We start from the raw sequence: 13,433 nt of genomic DNA, 5'->3' as shown, positions 1-13,433 counted from the left end.
CTAAAAGTAGATTAAGGATAAGATGTGTTCTCTCTTTAACAAATTATCCTTTTGTCTGATTTATGTTAGCTCATGAAACAAGTGAATCTATCATTCCACCACAGGGATTTTGGTCACCAGAGGGCCAGATATACTAACTTAATGTGATGTGCATGTTGTAGATTTTTTTTTATTTTGCTTGTTAGATAAGACTAAGGAAAGAGTATCTGTAGTTCTTTAGTTTTTGTTGATTAAATTGATCGGAGTCATTAGATAGTGAAGAAGTAGCCTAGTGGTTAGAGTAACTGGGTGAAAGCCAGAGAAGCCCGGATTCAAATTTCGCTTCTCCCACTGATGCTTTTTGTGACCTTGAACAAGTCACTTCACCCTCCATTTCCAAATCCAAGCTCAAGACTAGCTACCCGAATGTAGCTACCTTGAGCTTGGGTTTGGAAAGGTGAGTGATTAAATCTAAAATTCAAACCCTCAAGGCTCGTTAATACATTTTTCTGTGTATTTTAATAAAAAGTATATCCTCCAAATACCCATGCTTTTTCTAAATTGTCCAAGGACACATTCCATGTTGTTTATATGGCCGCCTTGAGTTGGCACATCATGCCTCTCTCTGGCCATATTTAAGTCTCACCTAAATAAAACCTACTTTTTTGAGATGTCTTTAAATATTAGATACTTGACTGCCTGATCCAAGCCTGATCAATTTTAACCATTTACTGTAATAAATTTCCTGAAACCTATTTGTCTTATAAGTCTTGGCTAGATTGTAAATGACCCAAAGAAGGCATTTTCTGTTTTGTGTACGTGTACAGTGTTGTGAACATCTAGTTGCGCTATCATATCAAAATGAATAGTAGTAGTATTCATAGTTTCCATTTGATACATTTTTAAATGTTGATGAGAATCAACACGCTACTGGAAGTAAAGTAGAAGGGCTTCCACCTTATAGTAAAAAAATATATATATACTTTTTTTCTACTAGGAGACTAAGGGTAAAAAGAGAAATAGAAATTTTTCTTATGATCTATTTAAAACATGGTAAATTATAGTTGGAATAGTAGTTAAGTATATTAACTGGACTCCGAAGGAATTCCAAAGCAAGACAACGGAATCTCAACATCTCACCAATGAATTACTCATATTTTTGTGTAAATAACAATTACTAACCCATTTATATATTTTTGGAAAATGAGCCATTTTTTTAAGCTTTCATCTAACTGTAGTTGTTGTTTTTTCAGCTTGAATGTATTTGGATCAGACTCGAATCACAATCCTGCCAGAGTACTCTATGGAGGAAGTGGTTCTGTATCCAGATCCAGCACAGGAAGTCACAAGCAATGCAACCCAGTATCACACCTACACAGCAGTAGAAGCTCAGCTGATGTGGAAGGCACCAGATATAGAAGTAGTTCAAATGCTTCCAGCAGGACTTTAGCACAGACAGCTCCTTTGCAATCGGCTAATAAAGTAGGTTCACTTGCCCCCGATTTAACTGCAGCCATCCAGAATCCTACAACAGGCAGAAGGTCCCGAGTAGCAAGGCTGAGTCAACAACATACTCAGAGTCTGCTGGAGCAGCAGCCACAGCAGCAGCCATCCCCAGTGCCTCCGGAACAAGAAGCTGAGAGTTCTTTCTCACAGTCGACAATTTATAGCCCTTCTCTCCCAGAATGTGCCAGCAGCAGCAGCACTAGGCACAGTTCAGAGGACTCAGATATTACCAGTCTCATAGAAGCCATGGACAAAGACTTTGACCACCCTGAATTCTCTCCTCCAGATGTGTTTATAGACCAGCCCCCATCTCCTTCATCAAAAAACAAAGGTAACTTGATTTTTATGAATAACAGAGAGAAAATATACCAACACTTAATATTGATTTAATATGCCTCTAATGATTTACTTGTCCTAAAATAGATTACTTTTTTAATAAGGTAATTGATATGAAGAGATAGAGCCTATGCATTCAAATAGGTGGAGAAAAAGTGTGTCTGGGACTCAGTAACATTTTTTATGTGCACGTTAAAATGGAAGTAAACATGCTTTGCAATAAATTTTATCAAGGGCACAATAAAACTGCTTTCAGTGGTGTGGCCTCGGTCCTAATGTGTGCATTAACACAAACAAATTGAACAAGGAAATCCCCTGTGCTAACTGGCCCAAAACAAAAATACTTGTTACCCGGGGTGATTACTCCACCCAACCCCTCCATAAAGATCACCTTCCACTGCATATCCATAGAGCCTCAAAGGAAAACCTCAGCTGTCTGCTCCCCACAGAACTGCAAGGGCCCCTCCATGCCTGAGACTCAAAAACACCCCCCACCATCCTTGCAAGTATGACGCTCCTTTTGGAGGCTACCCAAGGCCTCCCACCCACCCTTTCACAATGGACAGCTTCCATTCCTCCTTTCTTTCCTACCGAACCAAGAATGATGCTATCTTACAGCACTTTGTATTCTTAACAGACATTATTCGGCAATTGTGCTGGCAGGAGGGCTCTGGAATACCAGTTAACCGTTCCTGAGGGACCAGTGAGAGTGCTTGTGTGGGTTTGTATAGTGCCTAGAGGATGCTTCATCATTCTTATGAGGGGAGAGAGGGAGGTAGCTCCAGAGGGGGGGATGACTATCATTCCTGGAGGGAAATTAGAAGGAAGATGGCCTCAGAGAGGGGACTATGCATCATTCTTGCAAGGAGGAAGAGGGATCAGGAGGGGGGATATAGTCATCCCTTGAGGGGGTTTCTGCAGTCATGGAATGTTCAGGATCCAAAGTGGGAATGGCGTTCTCAGTCAAGCAAGAATGAGCCATTATGCATGGATGACGACATCTTACAACACTGACACGGACCCAGCTCTCAGATCTCATTAAAAACTTTACTGACTGTGGGCTGCCTCATGACTCCCTACCTCACAGACATGTCCTAATTTTTTTTTTTCAGCTTGTACCTTGTTACTGACTTACTATCTTTTTATTTTTGTTGCCTCTGCTTTGGCAGCCCCTCAAACACAACTTTTCAGTAATTGGAAAAAAAAAAGTTAAGATGAGTGTTGAGAAGGCCAAGAAGCCCATGCTGAATGGCTTCAAGCCCTGTATATGTCCATTCCAATTAAAACAGTGTCTGTTATTGCTGCCAGGGTCTGAACCAGGATTACTCCAACAGCTATAGCTGCGGTTGGATGACCCCCTAGGGTGCAGTAGCACCACACCTGAAAGATGGAGACCCTAATGAGAGTGCTGGCAGCTAAAAGCCCCAAGCCTCAGTGCAGGGCTGATCACCAGAGCAGCTCATCAGCTAAGAGCAAGATATTCAGGCTCTTGATGCAGAAAGTTGAGGCGAGATTCTTCCCCATCTTCATCCCTAACAGTGGTGGCAACTTGCTTCAGGTTTTCTTCTCCCCTCCCCCATGGCAGGTCAGCCTTTAGAGTCTGCATGGGATGTCGACAGCTTTCTCTCTCAGCTTTATTTTCTCATTTAAATTTGAGTGCATGCTAATTTTACTGTGTACACATTGTGTTCAAGAATTTTCTTAATAAATATGTTAAAGCCTTATTGGATTGCATACTGTTTAGAGCAACACAGCCTTAATGTTTATGCTAAACTTTATTGCATGGGCCCCATAGAGACTTGCTGCAGTGTTCTGTAGTATTGCAGTCTGTGTGGCTGCAGAGGTTACATAACTTTCAGTAGGTCAGATCTTGCTGAGGTGGAATGGGGGATACCACAGAGATCAGTGGTTTCATCTCTATTATGTGAGCCCTCTCATTTCAATTATAGGGCAAATTGAAATTGACTGTCCTCTCTATGCCAACAGTGTACAATTGCAAGTCATGACTGAGGGGAAGCAGGAGGTGGCAATTTGGCAGCAGTAGCATCTTAGTTAAATTTGAATAAATTAAAATTGAATCAAGAAAAGGTTCTGTGGGTCAGTAGTCGGGGTCAAGCACTGAACATTTGTCTTACTGTTATGACGTAAATTAATGGTAAGGAGTTTGGGAGTTGTTCTGGATTCATATTTGTCAGTGCAAGATTTAAATGGGTGCAGTGGTACATAATACATTTGCTCATCTGTTTGATTTACCTGATCCATCCTATTTTACAAATGCAGGACTTAGCAACTATTATTCATCTACCTTATAAATGGCCTGTGACCGACGGCCCGCAAATGCGCAGTAGAGCGCAGCTCTACTGCGCATGTGCGGGCAAGGATGTCGATCAGAAAAAAAAAATGGCGGTGGGGCCGCAGGAGCGGGAGGAGAAGCAGCGGCGCCGCGCGCGGTGCCGCTGCTTCTCCTCCCCAGATCTGCCGGCAGATCTCGGGGGGGGGGGGTGTCACTCCCGCGCCCCCCCCCCCCGAGATCTGCCGGCAGGAGCGGGAGGAGAAGTAGCGGCACCGCGCACGCGCGGTGCCGCTACTTCTCCTCCCCAGATCTGCCGGCAGATCTCGGGGGGGGTCACTGCCGCGCGCGCGGGAGTGACCCCCCCCGAGATCTGCCGGCAGGAGCGGGAGGAGTTAATGGAGCCGGGTGAGGGTTGCGGGAAGTCGCGCTTACGGCGCCGGGAGGAAATGGAGGTGGGAGGGAGGGAGGGAGAGGGGGACTGAGTGGGAGGGAGGGAGGGAGAGGGGGACTGAGTGGGAGGGAGGGAGAGGGGGGACTGAGTGGGAGTGAGGGAGAGGGGGGACTGAGTGAGAGGGAGGGTGGAGAGGAGTGGGTGGGGGAGGGGGGTGGTGAAGAGTGAGGGGAGAGAGAATGAGGGGGAGGTGAGAGACAGAGGGATGTAGCCCGTTTTAACGGGCTTTACGGCTTGTTCTACTATAAGTAGGCTGGATTCCTGCAATTTGATATATCAACAGTTACCTAAAAAGGATTTAAATGATTGCAGGTCTTGCAAAATGCTGCTGCAAGATTATTGAATAAATAGGGGCTGGATGACACTAAACTTCTTTTCAAGTTGCACTGGCTGCCAGTTGAGCAGAGTGATGTTTAAGGTTCCATATATGAATTTTAGCGACTATCGCTTGGATATTCCTCAGTATCTGGCCAACGTGTTAGTAGATTATGTTCCTTCATGATTTCTTTGATCTTTGCAACAGGCTTTTCTGTTAGTGTCTTTGAGAAAAGTTAAATTGACCAGTACATGGCAGAGGACATTTAGTCATTTCATGCCTTGGTTGTGGAACTCAATGCTGCTAGAATTGAAAGTTGAATTAAATTATTTGACTTTTCACAAGAAGTTGAAATCATGGCTCTCTGTAAAACTATTTCAAGGTTATAGAGGAAAGGTGCTGAATGGAGTTTGATTCTAACTAGTTGATGCTAAAGCAAGAGATGTAGAAAATGTGATTATTTTAACAGGGAATTAAGGGGAGGTGAGTCAGGATCAGAATTGTAACAGAGTGATGGTAGTTGATTGGGAGAGGTGAATGATGAATGGGGTAAGAATTGAATTGGTTGGATAGGTTGAGGTAGGAGAAATTGGTAAGAGTAAAGTGATAATTGTTAAATTTGTAATTGTAACTGTTTGTGATAGAGGTCACCCTTTTGAGTAACTGTTTATTGTAAATTGCTCTGGGCTGAAAGGATGAGCATGTAATCAAGTATAATTAAGTAAAATAGGAGAGGCAGGAGGAGTGATTGGCAGAGCGCATATACTAAATTAGTACATAAAATTTGCCTTACTGAGTTAGACTATAGGTCTGTCAAGCCCGGTATCCTGTTTTTCAACAGTGGCCAATCCAGATCTCAAGTACCTGACAGGATCCCAAGGGGCAGATAGATTCCATGCTGCTTATCCTAGGGATAAGAAGTGGGTTTCTGCAGCTCCACCTAAATAATGGTTTATGTGGACTTTTCCTACAGGAACTTGTCCAAACTTTTTTTAAATGCAGCTATACTAATAGGTTTCACCATATCTTCTGGCAACAAATTCCAGAATGTAATTATGCGTCAAGTAACAAAATATTTTTTCTTATTAATTTTAAATTATCACCTAATAACTCCATTGTGTGCCCTCTAGTCTTTGTACTCTTTGAAAGAATAAACAACCAATTAACATTTACTCGTTCCGGTCCACTCATTTTGTTTAAATCATTTAAATTTTCCAACATTACAAGTTAACAATTATATCATTTCACTGAATATACCAATACACTGGTGAAGTTTTTCCAGTGCCCCTCTTTCATAAGATCTCCCCTCCCCCAATAGCACATCCTTCCTCCCCTTCCGTCCCCTTGCACGACCTCCCCATCTTTCTCACTCTTAACTTAGATAAACCCAAACTTAAAGTAGATCTAGCCAGTCTTCAGAAATCATTTACTCTCACTTCAAGCTTTATGCAGTAACAATTGTAGATATGTCCCATATAAAGGGGTAGATTTTCAAATAGCGCGAATTGGCCTACTTTTGCTGGCGCATCAGGCGCCAGCAAAAGTAAGCTGGATTTAAGTAGATACGCGCGGAGCCGCGCGTATTTGCTAAAAACCTGGATCGGCGCGCGCAAGGCTATTGATTTTGTATAGCCGGCGCGCGCCGAGCCGCGCAGCCTACCCCCGTTCCCTCCAAGGCCGCTCCGAAATCGGAGCGGCCTCGGAGGGAACTTCCTTTTGCCCTCCCCTCACCTTCCCCTCCCTTCCCCTACCTAACCCACCCACCCGGCCCTGTCTAAGCCCCCCCCCTTACCTTTGTCGGGGGATTTACGCCTCCGTCCGGGAGGCGTAAATCCCCGCGAGCCGGGACGCGACCTGGGGGCGGGTATGGAGGGCGCGGCCACGCCCCGGACCGCCCCGGGCCGTAGCCACGCCCCCGTACCCGCCCCAAAACGCTCCTGACACGCCCCGAAAACGCAGCGCGGTTCGGGCCCGCCCCCGACACGCCCCCTCCGAAAACCCCGGGACTTACGCGAGTCCCAGGGCTCTGCGCGCGCCGGTAGGCCTATGTAAAATAGGCTTACCGGCGCGCAGGGCCCTGCTCGCCTAAATCCGCCCGGATTTGGGCGGATTTAGGCGAGCAGGGCTCTTAAAATCCGCCCCAAAATGTTGCAAATAATGGGGTGGAGATGGAGAGCGGTATGCTGAATGGTAGCAAACCATGGTAGTGATAAGTATAGCGCTAGCAGTTCTAGGATCCTCTCTGACCAACTCCCCATCAGCTTATCCTCATGGCAGATGCTTCGGCTCAGGGATGGAGCGCTCACATACTCCAGAACATGATACAAGGTCTTTTGTCCATCAAAGAAAAAAAATATATCAGATCAATCTGTGGAACTGAGAGTGATACATGATTCCCTAATCTCATTCTTTCACATGCTGCAGAACCAATACATAATGATACACATGGACAGTCAGATAGCCATGTTCTATATAAACAAAAAGGGGGATCCGGCTTATGGACCCTTTGCAGAGATGCTGTTCACATCTGAAAATGGGCAGATAACCACTCAATCTCCCTTCAGGCCACATACTAGGGATAGCAAATACAGAGGCCGACAGACTCAGTAGAATCTTTCACCCACATGAATTGGTTCCTCATTCAGCAAATAACAGAAAACATCTTTCACTGCTGGAGGCAACCTTGGATAGACCTGTTTGCAACAGAGCAAAACAGTAAACTAGAAAGGTTTTGCTTCCTTCATCCCAGTCCCAACAGAGAGGATTAAGATGTCTTTATACTGTCATGGTCGGAGGAGTGGGTTTATGGCTTTCCTACGATCCCACTAATCTCCTGGACAAAGCAAGAATTATTCTAATAGCTCCTGTATGAACAAGACAACCATGGTATTGTTGCTTAGGGCCAAGGTCCCTAAACAACGATCCAGATCTCTTGACCCAAGAGGAGTGGTCACTACACCACCTGCTTCACACATCCCTGCATCTCACGGCATAGATGTTTAACACACAGTCCTAGCTCAATGGAACTTATTGGAATTGAAACAGGATATTCTCATTTTCTCAAGGAAACAATCTGCTAGATGCACTTATTCTTTTTAATGACATTACTTATCATAGGGTATCACTAATTCTATTGATCCTTTCACTTGTGCCCCTCAGCAGTTGCTATCATATTTGCACCATCTGTCCCAGTCAGGACTAGTGACTTCATCAGTTTGAGTACAATTAAGGGCTACTGCAGCCTATCACAGTCGAGAGAATGGAGCAGCAATCTCAACACATCTCCTCATCTTCCGTTTCATGAAGGGCCACCTTTAAATTCACCCTCCAATATGAAAACCTCCCGTGCCATGTTTTAACAGCATTAATGAAAGGCCCTTGGAATCGGCATCACTAAATTTCCTTAAATGGAAAGTTGTATTTTTGGTGGTGATAATTTCTGCCAGGAGAGTAAGTGAACTTCAGGCCTTGGTTCATTTTCCTCCATATTTACATACTTTTATATACTTCGGACACACCCAAAATTTCAACTGAAAGTAGTGTCCGCTTTCACCTCAACCAGTCTATAACACTTCTACCTTTTTCCCTAAGCCCCACAAACATGAAAGGGGAAAAGATCTACATTCCCTGGATTGCAAAAGGACCTTGGTGTATTACAAACGCAGAACTCAAGGCCATAGAAAATCATTTCAGCTCTTCATTTCCTATAATCCGAATAACCTTGGAATAGCTGTGATGAATAGCTGTGATGAAAAGAACTTTGTCCATTTGGACTACCTACTGTTTACATTTGTCCATTTGGACTACCTACATTTGGACTACCTACATTTGTCCATTTGGACTACCTACTGTTTACAACACTGCTCTTCTAATTTACTGCGATTACCAAACACAAAAGCTCATCATATGTGGGCAACTGCATTCTCTGTAGCACACTTCAGTGTGCCAGTTGAAGACATCTGCAAAGCAGCAACATGGTTGTCATATCATATTTTCACGTTCAGCTATTGACTCGACTAGTTGATGGTCTGACAGTTGCTTAAGCCGAGCGGTCTTAGATCAGATGGTATATAATTAATGGCTGTCCACAGGAGTCCGGGTTGCAAAAAAAATTAATGGACAACATGGACACAAGGCTCTATAACAACCCTCAACTTGGGAGTCCTCATACAGCATGGCTAATTTAGCCTGATTATCAACAGAAAAAAGTAAGATTGCTTACCAAAAATGTTTTCCTTAGCAGGATGAATTAGCTGTGCAAACCCACCCTCCTACCTGGACAGCTTTCTTCATAAGAAGACCTTTTTTATGCTTTCATACGAACTGAGGAGAACTTGCACAATCACGTGGGAATTGCTGCGCATGCTCCAACTTTACTCTCTGCATCAATAGCAGGGGGTGGCAGGAAATTCGAATCAAACAATACCAACAAGGGCCTTGAACTTGGTGGTCGGTGAAACAGATAAGTAGGGGAAATTAAGTGTGGGAGCTTGCTGGGCAGATTGGATGGGCCATTTGGTCTTTTTCTGCCATCATTTCTATGTATCTATGTATGAGAAAAGCTCTGCTAGCTTGGAGAGACGACTCTGCCACGTGCCAAAAGATGGCATCACCCTTATAGCATGGCTAATTCATCTTGCTATTTGCAGAAAACACCGTTTACAGTTGATGACGTTTTATTGTATCTCTCTGTCCAGTATAGTTCATTTTAGTTTATTATAATCTTTACTGATTTATGTTATGTTTGCTATGAACACTATTTTAGATTATAATATGAATGAAAGATATGTAAACAATCTTGCACAAGGTTGTACATCATTAGACTTTTTGGCTCCATGGACAAGATAAAAGATAATTATAAATGGTAGAAAATAGATATAATGTTGTGTGATCCTTTCTTATCAGTAACAAAATGTTCTGTGCTTGTAAATGAATTATAATTTGAACTTACTTCATGCTAACCTATTAAGTGATCATGATCTAAGTCATGTATTACTGATTCATGCTGACTCTGTAGAATTCTGATTGTATCTATTGAGTTTGGGTAAACACCTACTGAGAGTCTGCTCAAAGTGTGGATTTTCCCCATGTAATATTAATTTGAAAATAAATGTGGTAACCTTATTGCAACAGATTTGTCTATTTTTTTGTGGAGCAAATCAGAGGGAAATCTTAAATCTCCACACAGTAAGAAAACTTGCTTTTAACAAATTTCTTCAAAGCACTTTATTTGATAGAAAAGCAAAAAGCAGTATCTTATTTAATAGAAGAAAATGGTGTGTTTTGTTGTGCTCAGCATTGTAAAGGGTAAATCTTATAGTTAGAAAGGTCTTCCTACAAAGCTTTGCTGATTTAATCCTAAACACAGAGAGGCTAAGTGACCTGCTGATATCTTGCATCTGGGATACGAACCAGTCCATCCAGTTTTCACAATTCTAGCTCTGTGCCAAAACCAGCCAGCCCTTTCAAGTAAAATATACCTTTAGGGAACAGCTCATTGAGGTGGTCTGAGTGAGAAATTTTATTACATGAACCTCTTCCAATTAAATATGACTTCTAAATACCTGATGATATTTTTCTTTTCTGCCACAAGGAAAAGTTAAGCCACTTCAGCGAAAATCAAAATCACAGAAGAAGCGAGAAGAGAAGGACAGAAAAGGGAAGATGAAACAGGAAGATGAACTGAAAGATTCTTTAGCTGATGATGATAGCTCTTCAACCACCACAGAAACCTCCAATCCAGACACAGAGCCACTTTTAAAAGAGGTACAACACAGCTGAATAAGTAAAATGAAAGGTTATCTGTTCAATAACTAAACCAGGAAGAATGCAGAACTACAGTGTCCTAGCTCAAGGGTAGATTTTTGACCAGTCCTGGTATTTCAACTTGCATCCCAAAGCATTGTGACATTGATAATCCCTTCTTCTACCCATAGAAATATGGGCTGCAGTGCATCAGGATGGAGTTGTCAAATGCAGGACTGACTACCTTTAACTGTACAGAAATAAAGGTTAAATAAAAACAAATATATATATATATATATATATTTGCCATACTGGATCAGACCAAAGGACCATCAAGCTCAGTATCCTGTTTCCAACAGTGGCTAAGCCCGATCACAAGTAACTGGCAGGATCCCAAGGGGAAGATAGATTCCAAGCTGCTTATCCCAAGAATAGTGGATTTCTGCAATGCCACCTTAATAATAGTTTATAGACTTTTCATCCAGGATGTTGTCCAAACCTTTTTTTAAATGCAGCTACACTAATAGCTTTCACCACATCCTCTGTCAGTGAATTCCAGAGCTTAATTATGTGTTGAGTAAAAGAAAATGTTTTTATTAATTTTAAATGTATAGCCTAGCAACTTCATTGTGTGTTCCCTGGTCTTTTCACTTTTCGAAACAGTAAAAAGCTGATTGTTTACTTGTTCCATTCCACTCATTTTATAGACCTTTATCATATCCCCCTCAGCCATCTCTTCAAGCTAGAGTCCTAACCTCTTTAGCCTTTCTTCATAGGGGAATTGTTCCATCCCCTTTATCATTTTGGTCACCCTTTTCTGTACCTTTTCCAATTCTGTTAGATCTTATTTGAGATGTGGAACTGCACACAGTACTCAAGATGAGGTTGCACCATGGAGCAATACAAAGGCATTATGATATTCTCTTGTTTTATTCTCCATTCTTTTCCTAATAATCCCTAGCATTCTATTTGCTTTCTTGGCTGCTGCTGCACACTGAGCAGAAGATGTCAGTGTATTTTCAACAATGTCACCTAAATCCTTTTCCTGCGTGGTGACTTCTAATGTGGAAACTTACATTCCCTGTACGTACCTGGATCAGTCCAGACAGTGGGTTATATCCCCCGACCAGCAGATGGAGTCAGAACAGAGTTTGAGAGCGTCAGCATATAGAGTAGTGCACCCTCTGCTGGAGCTCAGTATTCTTCTGACTCCAGCAGATGTGAGTGGGGGGATCCACTAGCTCCCCCAGATTGACAGGGCTTCTTCATTTTTGGTTATCTCCACGGACCAGTGTGTGCTGGACACCATAAGAGACTGTTAAGCCTCGGAGTTTGTCCGCCCCCCGAGGGACCGGTTCATCTTCTCCCCCTGCGGTTCGGATCTCAAGAGGATAGCGGTTCAACAAACACTAGACCGGCAGGAAATAGGGGCCATCGTTCCCGTCCCCTTCGATGTGGGCTTGGGACACTATTCCATTTACTTCATCGTTCCCAAAAAGGACGGTTCCTTTCGGCTCATCCTGGACTTGGAGGTAAACAAGGCCCTCAGGGTCAGCCAGTTCCGCATGGAGACTCTTCGATCAGTGATTGCCGCAGTGCACAAGGGAGAATTCCTCGCTTCACTGGATCTCTCGGAAGCATATTTGCACATTCCCATCCTGCTGGCTCACCAGCGGTATCTTCGCTTCAAGATTCTCGGTCAACACTTTCAGTTCAAGGCGCTTCCCTTCAGTTTGGCGACCGCACCTCGGACCTTCACAAAGATCATGGTAGTGGTGGCGGCGGCCCTCCGCAAGGAGGGTATCCTAGTACATCCGTACCTAGACAACTGGCTGATTCGAGCGAAGTCCTTCTCACATGGCCAGACCTCAGTGGCGGGAGTAGTACAATTCCTACGCTCTCTGGGCTGGGTGGTGAACCTTCCAAAGAGTTACCTTGTGCCCTCGCAACACCTGGATTTCTTAGGAACGAGCTTTGATACCCGGCGGAGTATGGTGTTCCTGCGCCAGGACAAGGTGCAAGCCCTGAGGGAGCACGTGTCTCGGTTTTCGGCTTTGGAAGAACCAACCGCCTGGAATTATCTGCAGCTCCTGGGAGTAATGGCCTCCACCATCGACATGGTACCCTGGGCGTTTGCACACCTGCGTCCACTGCAGGCGTCCCTGCTATCCCGTCGGAAACCAGTCTCCCAGGAGTATCAGCTGATCCTGCCGCTTCCACCATTAGCCAGGAAAAGCCTGGATTGGTGGCTTGTCCCCTCGCATCTGGCTCGGGGAGTCTCGCTCGAGGTTCCCAATTGGGTGGTGGTGACAACCGATGCCAGCCTCGCGGGATGGGGCGCAGTCTGCGAAAGAAGCGCCACGCAGGGGACTTGGACGCCAGAGGAGGCAAAGTGGCCGATCAATCGCCTGGCAACGAGAGCCGTGCATTTCACTCTCCAGCGTTTTCTTCCCCTGGTGCGACACAGAGAGGTGAGGATCCTCTCGGACAACGCCACCACCGTGGCCTACATCAATCGTCAAGGGGGGGACAAGAAGCAAGCATGTCTCCCTCGAGTCAACTCCCCTGATGGAGTGGGCGGAGAGCAATCTAGTCCGGATAGCGGCCTCTCACATCGCTGGGGTGGACAACGTTCAGGCGGACTTCCTGAGTCAACAGCTAGACCCCGGCGAGTGGGCTCTCTCCGAGGCAATGCAGCTCATCGTCCGTCATTGGGGGACTCCACGCCTCGATCTAATGGCGACCTTTCTCAATGCCAAGGCTCCACGCTTCTTCAGCCACAGAAGAGAGCGCGGCGCGGAGGGGGT

General features: G+C 44.4%; 1 protein-coding gene across 1 annotated transcript in view; it reads left to right on the top strand.

The window, feature by feature from the left end:
- Positions 1-13,433, top strand: part of TMEM131 (transmembrane protein 131) — a 334,866-nt gene that overhangs the window by 245,656 nt on the left and 75,777 nt on the right. The window contains exons 28-29 of the mRNA XM_029603311.1: positions 1,233-1,816; positions 10,475-10,647. Coding sequence (XP_029459171.1) covers positions 1,233-1,816; positions 10,475-10,647 — 757 coding nt within the window. The remainder of the gene's footprint in view (positions 1-1,232; positions 1,817-10,474; positions 10,648-13,433) is intronic.

Source organism: Rhinatrema bivittatum, chromosome 5, assembly GCF_901001135.1.
Source record: "Rhinatrema bivittatum chromosome 5, aRhiBiv1.1, whole genome shotgun sequence".
NCBI lineage: Eukaryota > Metazoa > Chordata > Amphibia > Gymnophiona > Rhinatrematidae > Rhinatrema > Rhinatrema bivittatum.
The sequence above is the reverse complement of the archived record's forward strand: the minus strand, read 5'-3'. Positions and strand labels throughout refer to the sequence as shown.